This window comes from Dama dama, chromosome 6 (assembly GCF_033118175.1).
Source record: "Dama dama isolate Ldn47 chromosome 6, ASM3311817v1, whole genome shotgun sequence".
In the NCBI taxonomy this organism is placed as follows: Eukaryota; Metazoa; Chordata; class Mammalia; order Artiodactyla; family Cervidae; genus Dama; species Dama dama.
In genome coordinates this window covers 16022199-16036850 of record NC_083686.1, presented here as the reverse complement: position 1 = coordinate 16036850, position 14652 = coordinate 16022199, and the positions used below count along the sequence as shown (strand labels likewise).

The following is a 14652-nucleotide window of genomic DNA, read 5'->3' as shown; positions in this document are numbered from 1 at the left end:
ACACTTATTATGTATTTGGTAAAATGATTACCACCTATATATGTGTGTTTGGAGTCTAAGGTGGGAAGACAGGCTTATAGCAAAAAAGACCAATGCTGTTATATTAATGTAAGTGCGTGATATGATTTTGAATTTGAGTAGTGTCAATGAAGAAGGAATGGATTCATAAGGTACAACATCAGAATATATAGGATCCAGTCATTAGCATTTTCAAACTTTCCAGGTGATTCCAAACTGCAGCTCAGTCTGAGAATCATTAGTCACTGTTAGATATAGAGTCTCGGGAAAAGCAAAATTTAGGTTGACTTCTAGTTTTCTTGCTTATTTGTATGCATGGTGATGCCATTCATCATTGAGAAAATGGTAAGGAAAGAATAATTTTATTGCAAGGTTTTTGCTGTTATCCAGCTTTATACAGAGTTATATAGCTTTATACAGAGTTCAGAGAGGGTATGGAATGTCTAAGAATTCAGTGGAAAGGTCTCCATAGGAGATGTATACTCATAGTCATTGGGGAGAAGTGATAATTGACCTCCTGGATTTAGCCAGGGTGTGTACATAGAAAATAACACTTAAGAGGCCAGCAGAGGAAAAAAGGCTTGGGGGCTGATTAGTAAGCAATGATGGCCAGAAAAGGAGAAGGTGAGTGTGGTGGCAAAAAAAAGAATGAAATTAGAGACTTACCCATGGGAAATATTTGTCAGAAATAGAAAATCAATGAATATCCATGAATTTTTTTCTCATGTAGAGATATAGCTATTTTCATTTGAGGGGTCTATTATGTGGAATAATCAAACTGAGATTTCTCAAATGAATATCTTCCTACACCTGCACTACAGAGTATTTTATTTGTTATTTTGGGTACCTTATACACATATATGTGTGCATATGTGTGTATGGTATGTTGGGTTGTATATCATACTGTCAAATATTCTTTTTATCTGATTTGTTGTTGTTAGTGTTTAGTTGCAGTCATGTCTGACTCTTTGCGACCCCGTGGACTGCAGCACACCAGGCTTTCCTGTCCTTCACCATCTCCCAGAGCCTGCTCAAACTCATGTCCATTGACTCAGTGATGCCATCCAGCTATCCCGTCCATTGTAGTTCCTTTCTCCTCCTGCCCTCAATCTTTCCCAGCATCTGGGTCTTTTCTAATGACTCAGCCCTTTGCATCAGGTGGACAAAGTATTGGAGCTTCAGCATCAGTCCTTCTAATGAATATTCAGGATTGATTTCCAGATTAGCTAGCATTTTAAGGGAGGAGTCTATACACACATAAGTAATCACATACACATAAGTAACTTAGAAGTAGGAAAGAAAATGTCAACATGACAGTTTGGTTTGAGCATGAACAACATCTCCCACCACCATTCCCTCATACCTTTGGCATCAGGAACACTGGAGAGATGAGTATGTAATTAGTCAGCTCTAATGGATGATAGAGTAGCCAGATTTTAACATATGACATTACACATTAGAATTGCCTCCTTATTTGGAAGTTTTCCATCTCAAGTACATATTCTTTATTAATGTTCCTCAACCTTGACAGCATATGAGAATAGAAGAGCTCTTAAAAAAATTTCAATGCCCAAGCTTCACTTAGTCTAATTTAATCAGAATATATAAGAACCAATCACCAGTGTTTTTAAAAAGCTTTCCCGTGACTCCAGTGAACAACCAAGGTTGAGAATCACTTTCTTCTGTGTCACATGGGTCAATCTGGCAACATTTCCATAAACCCACATTATCTAAAAGCATGTTTCATTTCATTACCTACAACTCTGTCAATACCTTTGTGGTTTTATAAGAAAGCTCACCAGATGCAGATTTGGGAGTTATATTACAGCTTCCCAAGTGGCTCAGTGGTAAAGGATCCACCTGCCAATACAAGAGATGTCAGAGACACAGGCTCGATCCCTGGGGTGGAAGATCCCCTGGAGGAGGAAATGGCAACCCACTTCCGTATTCTTGCCTGGGAAATCCCATGGACAAAGGAGTCTGGTCTGCTACAGTCCATGGGGTCGCAGAGTCGGACAAGACTGAGAAAGTGAGCATGCACGCAGGCTGCCTTAACAGAACACCACACACTGGGTGGTTTAAGCAACGAAAATTTATTTTCTCATAGCTCTGGAGGCTGGAGGCTCTGGAGGCTCAGACCAGGGTACCAGCAGGAGTGGGCTGTGGTACAGACTCTCTTTTTGGCTTTTAGATGGCCACATTCTCACCCTGCACTCACCTGCCCTTTCCTCTTGCATGTGCACAAGAGCCAGTGGAGTAGGAAGCAAGCTTACCTGTGTCTTTTATTATAAAGACCCGAATCCCATCAAACCAGAGCCCCACCCTCACGACTTCATCTAACCCTAATTACCTCCCAAAGGTCCCATCTCAAAACACCATCACATCGGAGGTTGAGATTTCAACATATGAATCTGGGGGAAACAGGTGTTCAGTCCATAGGAAGGTTCGTCATGCAGTTCTCTGCCATCATCGCTTTTAAGCCCGGAGGCTTCTTGGAGACAGGCACTAATTCAGTGTGGTCCAGACAGATAAAACTGTTCTTTGGTGTTGTATGTATTCAGCAGTGACTCTTACATAACTACAGTGAGGCGAGACAGTTTAACCAGATTCAGATTTCACTGCCAAAAAGCGTACTGGTATCTGGTTATGACGGATACATTAAAAAAAAAGAAAAGCTAGAACAGAATCAGACTTTTGTTGTAAATGTTTAGTTTGGAACTCCCTACTGCCTTTGGATTCACTTTTCTATGTCTTGGTGAATTTGGCGCACAGAATAGCGTGTAGTTTTAGACAGTTTGTTGGCAGGCTTCATCTTGGTAACGCTCCTGAATCTTTCAGTCTCATATATGTTCTCCCTGCAATTTGATGGGTATTACATTATTTTTTCTTAATTCCAAGCAGATTTTAGGTCATCTCATTGTATGTGTTGCAAAGAACTTTGCAATAACTTTAATGAATTTCCTGTGTGGGTACACTGGAAATTCATTTTAGTCACTTAAATCAACAGATTATGGTGTGTTCTGTACATAGTATCCAGAGTGAAAAATTCCCACTTCTAATTTTGAGGCTTAAAAGTTTTAAGGTTTTGATCTGTGTGGTATTATACTTGTAATCACTGTGGCATTCTCCTTATCTGTGTGTGTGAGTCTGTTTATCAGGGAAGGTGGAGGTGGGGTTAGAGGATGAGCAAGAGGGATTGTTGTCAGATTCCTTTATCCCGGATTAGTCAGAGGCCTATATTGTACATAGATTATAAATAAACAAGCAACTTCAGGGAAGTATAAAAACCTTCTTACAACCACACACCTGGCAGGGACTTTCCACCTGGAATATACAGAAAAAGTTTAAGTCAAACAAATGAAGCATGGTGTGGAAATGTGTTGATGGTGATGAAAGTGAAAACTGAAAGTCACTCAGTCGTGTCCGATTCTTTGCAACCCCATGGATCATACAGTCCATGGAATTCTTCAGGCTGGAATACTGGAGTGGGTAGCCTTTCCCTTCTCCAGGGGATCTTCCCAACCCAGAGATCGAATCCAGGTCTCCCGCATTGCAGGAGGATTCTTTACCAGCTGAGCCACAAGGGAAGCCCAAGAATACTGGAGTGGGTAGCCTATCCCCTCTCTAGAGGATCTTCCCAACCCAGGAATTGAACCAGGGTCTCCTGCATTGCAGGTGGATTCTTTACCAGCTGAGCTATCAGGGAAGTTGATGGTGATGGGTTAGCACTATAAGCCCAATGGGGACAAAAAAGATCTATGTTGTTCCATGTCTGTTACACCTAGGATGGGGTGACAGGCAGTACACTGTAGCTGTTAAAGAACGATTTGGTGAGTGAATGATAGAACAATCCCAGAATGACCAAAGGAAGACCTGCAAGAATGTAAAATTGGGTCATTTATAGAAAGTCATATGGAAATCAGGCCTGATTTTAAAAAACGCCACAGAATCTAAAATTAAAGTCCAAGTCCAATCTAAGGTGAAACAAACTCCATCTGTTGAGCAATTAAGGGACATATGCTACAGAGCATCTTTTGGCCTGATAGCTCTTTCACTCGGGATCCCTGGGCCTGCCATGGTCTTTTTGCTTTCACTGGATATGACATGCACAATTTTTAACTTAATTTCTGAAAACAGATTTTACCACCAGGTGAGTGAAAGAGACCTGAGTTCTGGGTAATGAATTTATATTAGCACAGAGTTTCAAATTTCTACCATGAGTGTGATTTTAAACCATCCACCTCCCCATATTGGGACTTCCCTAGTGGTCCAGTAAAAAATGAACCTGCCAATGTGGGGGACATGAGTTCGATCCCGAGTCAGGGAAGATCCCACATGCCGCAGAGCACCTAAGCCCATGTGTCACACTTACTGAAGCCCAAACTCTAAAGCCCGAACTCTAAAGCCCGAACCCTGAAGCAACAAGAAAAGCCACCGCAGTAAGAAGCCTGAGCGCTGCCACTGGAGAGTAGCCCCAGCTCGCCGCAGCTAGAACAAGCTCACGGGCAGCAGTGGGACCCAGGGCAGCCAAAAATAAATAAAACATTTTTCAAAAGAGCTTCTTTAAAAAAAAAAAAAAACAGAAACCCTCATATCTCAGTGGTTTTCCCCCATTTGCTTTCTGTGCAGTTTCCTGTTTGTCTACCCAAGTGGAGTTTCAAAGGACCCACTCACCGGACTACTCTGAGGACCTGAGACAGGGACAGATGTGTATAAGTGTGTGCTGCTGCTGTTGTTACTATTATTGTGACTACTACTATTATTAACCAGTCTAGGGACTTTAACTCCCCATTGTATATCGACTCTTGTTCTGTTACAGTCACTTCACTTTGTTGTAGAACATGATATATTTCACTGAGGCAAAGACAGCGTATCTCATGAGGTGCTTTGGGCAACTAACACATACTGTGGATATGTACTTAACTGTATGTATTAAAGCAAATATTAATTAGGCAAAATAGTGGGTTTTCAGTAAGAGATACAAGGCTGTAGAGTTAGATGCAGGAGGTAGCTATTTTGTAGAATGGATATACAAAGAGATTTTTTCAGAGAAACATCAGATTTCCCCTTGCAGTGAGGAACCTACTGGCAATTAGGAAGGATGGACTGAGATCCTCTTGAGGTGAATCGGGACTGGCAAACATGTTCCAGTCTTCCTGAAACCATTGTTTCCTTCCACTCAGTGGGAAAGTGAAAGTGAAAGTCGCTCAGTCGTGTCCGACTCTTTGTGACCCCACAGACTATACAGTCCATGGAATTCTCCAGGCCAGAGTACTGGAGTGGGTAGCCATTCTCTTCTCCAAAGGATCTTCCCAACCCAGGGATCAAACCCAGGTCTCCCACATTGCAGGCACATTCTTTACCAGCTGAGCCACAAGGGAAGTTCAGTGGGAAAAGGACAAAGCTAAACATGAGAACAGAAGGCAAAGGGAGAGGTCTCTATTTCTTACAAAATAACCGAAATTTAGCAACTCAAAAAGTCATAAATTTTTAAGTTGTTGCCTTTAAGCAAAAAAAAAAAAAGTGTAATAGCCTTTACTAATTGAAATAAAAAATAATGTAATTGTCATTTTTTTTCTTACCATTTTTATATAACCGACAGAGTATAGGTATATACTTATAATGCTGGAAACTAATTAACATATCACTTTAGGGAAGGAATAAAATAGTTATCCCGGTTCACATCTCTTATCTTGATTCATAGCTCAGATATTTCTATTCCTGGAGCATTATTGCAGCTTCGGTGCTGAGAAAATTGCTGGTGGGTGAAGAATGATTCTGCACTCTCATCCTTCACAGTTTTCACACCATTGCCATTAGTCTAACTTTGCTTTCGCGCCACCTACTGTTCAAAGGACCTCACTACTACAGCTCAACTTCATTAGAAGCAAAATAAAACAGGAAATAACAGCTCAGCTGGGCTTCCCAGGTGGCTCAGTAGCAAAGAATCCACCTGCCAGTGGAGCAGATAAAGAAAAACGGATTCAGTCCCTGGGTCGGGAAGATCCCCTGGAGAAGGAAGTGGCTACCCACTCCAGTATTCTTGCCTAGAAAGTCCCATGGACGGAGGAACCTGGCAGGTTGCAGTCCATGAGAGCACAAAAGTCAGACACAATTTGGTAACTAAACAACAACAGGCAAGCTTCCTTAAAAACGGTGTGCTTGGAGACAGGCAATGTAATGAATAGTTCATCATGGAAACAAATAGATTTCTTCAGTATATATTTCTTTTTTATCATTGTTGTCTCATTTATTTATTGCATTTAATTCATATTTTTATATATTCTATTTATATGGGCCTATAAATTATACTTATATACTCCATATATTGAAATTATGCATGTGTCCTCAGTGGCTCAGATATGTCCACCTCTTTGCGACCTCATAGACTGTAGCCCACCAGGCTTCTCTGTTCATGGAATTACCTAGGCAAGTATATTGGAGTGGGTTGCCATTTCCTTCTCCAGGGAGTCTTCTGTACCCAGGGATCAAACCCAAGTCTCTTATGTCACCTTCACAGGCAAATGGATTCTTTACCATTGAGCTACCGGGGAAGCCCCATTGAGGTTATACTCATTTTATATTATTTTGGTATTCTTTGCTGTGCCTTTCTATAACATTAACAGAAGGGTCATTAACTTTGAAGGCAACACAACCCAACAACCCAGTCACGGATTGGATTGGATTAGAGTGGACTAGACATGAGTGTCATCAAAAGATGGAAACCCTTTTGCAATAATATTTGTCACTGCATAGCCTGCCCCAGGTTGTAATTCTGTGATTCTGCTCATGACTGTGCTTTCAAGTTTCTGCTGCTTTACTGCATATCTAGAGAAACCCAGACGGGCTTTGGACTTATGAAATAGAGTAATTTACCAGAAAAGGAAAAAAAAAAAAAAAAACACTAGTGTCTTTTATGTTGCTTTACCATTTAAGACTATTTAATGTTTATCTTTTCAAAAAATATTTTGGAAAGTATTTTTAGGAATAAGTGAACTTGAACACAGTTTTCAGGATGTCTCAGAAACATGATTTTTATTTTCTTTACCAGCCTTTAAGATGGTTTCTATATTGTCTATCAGAAATTTAATAGAAAAAAATTCATCTCTTTAATTATGAAAAGAATAAAATTGGTTAAAGACAGGTCCTATGAGAACACCCGCATCATTTTAGCATCTGTAAAATGGTTGACAGTATATCCTACCAGCTCCAGCTGGCTCCGATGTTAAAATGGAAAACCTCAGCCCTTGCCCTGTCTAATTCTGAGGGAGATGAAGTCCCATGGTCTTTGAAGATGCTCCCTTCTGCTCAGACTTCATCCTCTGACCTCTGTTCTCCCTTAGCTAATTAGCAGTTTCCCACTTTGGGCTCTGTTTACCTGCCTTGCTTTAATCGGAATGGCTTCTTTTATTCTTCATTCTCAGTTCATTCTTACACTCCTTCACATCTTAGCCTAAGCATCACTTCCTCAGAGAAGCCCTTCAGCTCCTGAATTAGTCTTTTTTTGCTATTAGATGGCACCCTGTACTTTTCCTTATTATCATTCATACAATTCATGCAATTAGATACTTGTGTTATTGACTTTATTTTTCTGGGCTCCAAAATCACTGCAGATGGTGATTGCAGCCATGAAATTAAGACGCTTACTACTTGGAAGGAAAGTTATGACCAACCTAGATAGCATATTAAAAAGCAGAGACATCACTTTGTCAGCAAAGGTCCATCTAGTCAAGGCTATGGTTTTTCCAGTGGTCATGTATGGATGTGAGAGTTGGACTATAAAGAAAGCTGAGCACCAAAGAATTGATGATTTTCAACTGTGGTGTTGGAGAAGACTCTTGCGAGTCCCTTGAACTGCAAGGAGATCCAACCAGTCCATCCTAAAGGAAATCAGTCCTGAATATTCATTGGAAGGACTGATGCTGAAGCTGAAACTCCAATACTTTGGCCATCTGATGCAAAGAGCTGACTCATTTGAAAAGACCCTGATGTTGGGAAAGATTGAGGGCAGAAGAAGGGAATGACAGAGGATGAGATGGTTGGATGGCATCACCGACTCGATGGACACGGGTTTGGGTGGACTCCGGGAGTTGGTGATGGACAGGGAGGTCTGGCGTGCTGCGGTTCATGGGGTCGCAGAGTCGGACACGACTGAGTGACTGAACTGACTGACTGACTTGTGTTATTGGGGCTTTCCAGGTGGCACTAGCAGGAAAGAACCTACCTGCCAATGCAGGAGACATAAGAGACACGGGTTTGATCCCTGGGTAGGGACGATCCCCTGGAGGAGGACATGGCAACCCACTCCAGTATTCTTGCTGGAGAATCCCATGGACAGAGGAGGCTGGCGGGCTAGGATCCTTTGGGTTGTGAAGAGGCGGACACAACTGAAGGGACTTAGCCTGCATGCACGTGTGTTATCTACTTTCTGCCTCCTGCCCCCACCAGATCATAAATTAATGAGCAGGCTAGAATATTCCTTAGGGTCCTAGCCATTGTGTTTTCTGTCATTTCCATTACAGAATAGATGCGGGGGAAATAGTTGAGGAAATCAAACTGAGAGTTCAAAACTGAGAACTGAGATGCCCATTGTTTCAGTCCATGTAGAACTGTGACATCAACTCTGCTTCTATGTCACCCTTGGGGCAAGAGAATAGTCACTGAGGCAGAAAGTCCCAGTGCCTAGATCCCAGCTTCTGAAAGACCTTTCAGCGACTCATCACTTCCCGAAGCAGAGCCAGGGAGTGGAGCGTTTGTTCCCACAACTTGCAGAATCCCTGGTCTTGCTCACCACTCTTCCCACTTCCTGGGAATCAACTGACCTTTCACCCACCCCCTGACCACCACCTCTCCTTCCCATGCTCCTTTTCCCCACCAGCCCCCAAGAAACAAAGCAAAAGGAAACCAAAAAATCCCCAAAACAAACAACTGCCTCTTCCTTTCTCTACTGTCAGCCATCTTCGTGGATTAACAGGGGATACAGAGAGCAAATTATAAATTAATATTTCAGCAGATTATCCTGTTACTCCGGTATTCAGCAGAAAATAAAAATAAATTTTGCACATTACACAAAGGACACATTGCGTTTTCACTGCCTATTTTTATAGCACTTCCCTTTGCTTTCTAAAAGACTCTAAGGATTCCCAGCTATCTTAGATTATTAGACAAGCAATCATGCTGAGAACAACCATCTTTAAAATGAGTTTTTCTTAAAAAAACTTTCACGTGTCTTTAACCAATCACCAGTGTCTTCTAGAGAATAAGAAATGAATTTAAGATCCAGAAGTAATTAATTTCATATTAATTAATATACACATAGGGCTTTCCCAGTGGCTCAGTGGTAAAGAATCTCCCTGCAATACAGGAGATGTGGGAGACAGAGGTTCAATCTCTGGGACAGGAAGATCCCCTGGAGTAGGAAATGGCAACCTATACCAGTATTCTTGCCTGGAAAATTCCATGGACAGAGGAGCCTGGTGGGCTTCAGGGGTCGCAAAGAGTTGGAGACAACGGAGCAACTGATCACACACATATGTAGATTGGGCATTTGGGGTATTCTGCATTATCTTTTATTTAAAGTCTGGTACATATAGTGTCGTTGTTTTATGAAAGTAATATCCTTGCCTAACATCAGATACACACAAAAGATGAGTGTTTACGCTTTTAAATATTTTCAAACCACACTGAGGATTCCAAGTCCCTCTAGGTCCCTCTCTCCCACTTGTGGTAGCATCTAATAAGCATTACCTAAGTATGTGCCTCTTGAAAGCTGGATTGACTGATTCAATTGCCAACAGAATACCAAAGTCTGACTCTTAGATGTATATTTGATGAAAAATTAATCAAATAAAAGTTTAAAGTTCACTCCATAGAAAATCTTCACACTTCTATCTCCACAGCAACACGGATGTACACACAGTGGCATCACTTCTTAAACTGTATCTCCGAGAGCTCCCAGAACCGGTTATTCCTTATGCCAAGTATGAAGACTTTTTGTCTTGTGCCAAACTGCTCAGCAAAGAAGAGGAAGCTGTAAGTCAATGCAGCTATTTCTTAAAATGCTATTATTTGGGGGTTTTGTCAGTGTTCCTAGTCTTGAACCTGTAAATTTTCCTTTGCCCTGTTTTTGGATTGTTTTCCACTATGCTAAGTATTGACATTACACACAGTTAGATTTTTACACAGTTAGATTTTTACACTTGGGCTTCCCTTGTGGCTCAGCTGGTAAAGAATCTGCCTGCAATGCAGGAGACCTGGGTTCGATCTCTGGGTTGGGAAGATCCCCTGGAGAAGGCAAAGGCTACCTACTCCAGTATTCTGGCCTGGACAATTCCATGGACTGTATAGTCCATAGGGTCGCAAAGAGTTGGACACAACTGAGCAACCTTCACTTTCACTAACACAGGTCTCATTTGTAATCCTCTCTCTCATCAAAAAGGAAAGCAGAGCTGAATAAAGGAAATCAGCAGTCCTTGCCACACTGCCCTCTAAATGCTAAAAATCAGAAGGACTCTCACTGTATTAAGGCTACTATTTTCCCCCCAAATAACCTAACTATAAATAAGGCTATTTTTCCTTTTCAGGCAGTTGTGAACAAGTGTTAAAAATGTTAAATCTGTTTCTCCACAAATAGTACTCACAGAGATATTTGAAATGCTTTCACATCTTTTGAAAATATTTCTGAAACGCTCTCTGTGATAGTGGCAAGTTTTCAAGACAGGATCCATCACTGGTAATAGGTGAAACTAACAAGAACAAAACAAAACAAAAAACTGCATGCCCATTTCCCATTTGCTTTCATTCCAAGGTCAACACTTAGATAACATGTATTCTCTTCTTTATACTCAGGGTGTTAAAGAATTAGCAAAGCAGGTGAAGAGTTTGCCAGTGGTCAATTACAACCTTCTCAAGTATATTTGCAGGTAAGAATTGTCCTAAAGACAAAATGGAATTTAAAAAGACTGTATTTACACTGACAATAGTTCATTTTGACAGTGAATAAAAATCAGCTGGGTTTCCCTGGTGGCTCACTGGTAAAGAATCCGCCTGCCAATGCAGGAGAGGCAGGAGACGCAGGTTCGATCCCTGAGTTAGGAAGATCCCCTGGAGGAGGAAATGGCAACCCACTTCAGTATTCTTTCCTGGATAAGCCCATGAACAGAGGAGCTTGACAAGCTGCAGTTCATGGAGTCATAAAGACTTGGACATGACTTAGTGACTAAAATAATAAAACAACAAAAATCACTTAACTGCTGAGCTCCAGTGTTGGCCTCTGTAAAATTAAGAGGTTTGACAAGGTGATTTCAAAGGTTTCTCTGAGCACTAAAATTTGCTTGATTTTGTAATCTGTTGTTTCTGAAGTCTCTCTGACCTCTACATATTAAAGATATGTTGCTTTAAACTTCCATCAAAGTTGTCTGTATGTGTACCATGTACCATTGTTTAACAGAAGGAGCTTGCATGAGAATCATTTGTCTAGGAGTCCAGATTCTACCTCTGACTACTTACATGTTTTTATGCAATTTTCTTCTCCTCTTTGAGACTAAGAGTCCTAATAGATAAAAGGGTAATGAAAACACACATTTGACATAATTGTTTTAAAAATTAAAGTATATTACACTATTGATACTATGTATAGATAAGTAATGAGAACCTCCTCTGTAACACAGGGAACTGTACTCAATCCTCTGTGGTGACCTAAATGGGCAGGAAATCCAAAACAGAGGGGATGTATGTCTATGTATAGCTGATTCACTTTGTTATAGAGCAGAAACTAATACAACATTGTAAAGCAACTATACTCCAATAAATAAATTTTAAAAAATTTTATATGCATATACATTTATATATATGATGAATGTTAATATACATTATTTTTCCCATTTTTTTCAAGACTTACTGAAAAAAAAATTATAACTCAATTTTGCTAGAACAATAATTGTGCCTCAGAATGCTCTCTGTCAATGACCATGTTTAAGACCAGGGATGGCATGTACCATATCTATGCTGCTACTTAAGAAATCAAGTATATACATGATTGAAACACACTGAATTTACTTTCTAAAATGGTATTGGAGTATAGTTGAAATACATGAAATGTATTAAATTTAAATAAAGAGATTAATGATTAATAAAGGCTTCCCAGGTGGCACAGTGGTAAAAAAAAAATCTGCCAAACAACAGGAAGAGCAGGATCAGGAAGATCCCCTGGAGAAGGAGATGGCACTCCACTCCAGCATTCTTGCCTAGAAAATTCCATGGACAGAGAAATCTGACAGGCTACAGCCACAGGATAGCAAAGAGTTGGACATGACTGAGTGAGCACACCACACCACTAATTTCATCTATTTCAAATAATAAGTGGTAGTTTGACTTTCTGCCCTTTAGTTTTGCTGTAATTTAGGATGTATAATAGTAGTGAACATGTGAAAATAGGCACCTTTTTAGAAACTCATGGGATAGTAGTCAACAGCCCAGACTCTAGGGTAAGATCACCTGGGTTCAGGTCTCAGCTCTGCCACTTACTAACTCTGTGTCCTTGGAGAAGTTTCTTAACCTCTCTGGTGCCTCATGTGTGCCATCAGTAAAATGGAGATAATAATAGTATTTAGCTCACACAGAGATGCTATGAGAATTTAAGTTAGCACAATGGCTGGCACAGAATGAAATACATTATTTTAAATAACACACAAAGTAAGTTTTTTAAAGTATTTTTCTTGCTTCTTCTTTGTCTCATTAGTACAATCAATAAGCCATGAATTAATAGAAGTTCTTGTAGTAATGAAGAGGGGATGGGAAATGAACAAAACTGAAAGACTACAAAAATAATCTCTGCTACTAAAATCATTCTGGGAAAGGGCTATTTCATGCCTCTTATTCTTTAGCACCTAACAAGTTAAAACAATTTGTGTTTTCAGTTTCTCCTATCAGTAGAACCGAGGTTTTAATTTAAACCATGTTTGATGTCACTTTTTAATAGACTATAAATTTGAGGCTCACAAATTGCCCCACAAAGGGGATTGATTCCTCTTCTTAGAAATAAGAGATTGTACCAGACAGTCTTATTTTTATAGTTCTCTAATTAAATATGCATATAAATTGGATATTTTATTTAGAGATAGGAAAGAAATTCATATTCTTGAATCTCAAGTCCACAATAGCATTATCCAAACACACTCATTCCTGTGACTGACAGGGGAAACCAAGCCAGGCTAGAGCAGATATTTGATATGATCCCTTATGATTCTGATACTTAAAAATCTGCAATAGATATTCTTCACATTTGGCAGAGAGGTGTTTGAATTTCTAAATGACTGTGTGTCCATTATCATCTTTGAACAGACTCCAGTTCATACATTTCCCGATAACCCATTTTTTTTTCCACTGACAAATTTGATCCCATTGTGTTTTGTTCATACTTTTACTCATCAGGTTCTTGGATGAAGTACAGTCCTATTCAGGAATTAACAAAATGAGTGTGCAGAACTTGGCCACTGTCTTTGGCCCTAACATCCTACGTCCCAAAGTGGAAGATCCCTTGACCATTATGGAGGGTAAGTGAATTGCTATCATATATCGTCATCAGAAGAACAGTCAGTTTTCTCTAGATTGTCCTGAACCTATTCTCCTGTGAGGAAACAAAGGAAATAAATGAATCCATGGTAATTCCATTTATGGACTCAAGCTCTTCAAATGTAAAATCTTCTGTTTGAGAGCCAGGCATTTTTTGAGGAGTTTACTAAACATAAGTTACTAAACATTTCCTCCATATTTTCATAAGAATTAACAGAACTTGCATAAATCATCTGTAAAATATCACACAAGAACTGGAAATGGCTACTTCACTTTCTGAGTTTGATGCAATTTTCTGAAACCTCAAATAGTTATGCTTCTAAGTTAATACATTTTCATTAGTTCCAGTTTTATTGGACTGACTTCAAGAGGCAGAAAACATGGGCCTCTAAGATAATGCTGCTTATTTACTTTGGGTTGAAACATGAAGAATTTCTTGTTTTCCATATTACAAGATATCTCAAATTATTTATCACAATGAAAGGTTACTTCTATTTATTTTCAGCAGGTCTCCCTGCTAGAGTACCATTCTTTCTTGTGGACATTAGTAGTAGCACTGATGTGCAGGTCTTGGCGAGCTTTGAGAGTAAGACTAGAGGATGGGAAACTCAAGTAAGCAGCATAAAAGAGAAAACTAGACACAGATATTATTCCGAGATCTGGAGAGGATATCCCTTAAGTCTTTACCTAAAAATTGATTTATGCTTGCAGGAAGGGACTCTGTGCTACTTTCCTGGGAAGAGTGCCAGAGATCAGTAGTCTGAGGCATTCCTGGGCCTCACACCAAGCTTGAAATAACTGTATTTCCCACAACCAGAGTAGAAAATCCTGACATCGAGGCATTGCATAGAGTCCTCAGGAGGGTCTTACCTTGGTGATAATGTTAAAAGTTATGGACCAAGTTCTACAAAGCTTTTAAAAGAAATCCTAATGATTCAATAGAGGTCTGAGGAAGAAAAGAAGGAGGAATAGTTGGAGCACAAAGGATTTTCAGGGCCATAAAACTGTTCCATGTGATACTGTAATAGTGGATATATGACACTGTGCATGCGTCAAAACCCA

At 39.9% G+C, this 14652-nt stretch overlaps 1 protein-coding gene across 7 annotated transcripts in view; it reads left to right on the top strand.

Annotated features, from left to right (window-relative positions):
- The window catches only part of ARHGAP24 (Rho GTPase activating protein 24), a 621697-nt gene that overhangs the window by 593960 nt on the left and 13085 nt on the right, over nt 1-14652 (top strand). For all 7 annotated transcript variants that reach the window (XM_061145608.1, XM_061145605.1, XM_061145603.1 and 4 more), the window contains 3 exons: nt 9918-10050; nt 10867-10940; nt 13450-13571. In XM_061145608.1, coding sequence (XP_061001591.1) covers nt 9918-10050; nt 10867-10940; nt 13450-13571 — 329 coding nt within the window. The remainder of the gene's footprint in view (nt 1-9917; nt 10051-10866; nt 10941-13449; nt 13572-14652) is intronic.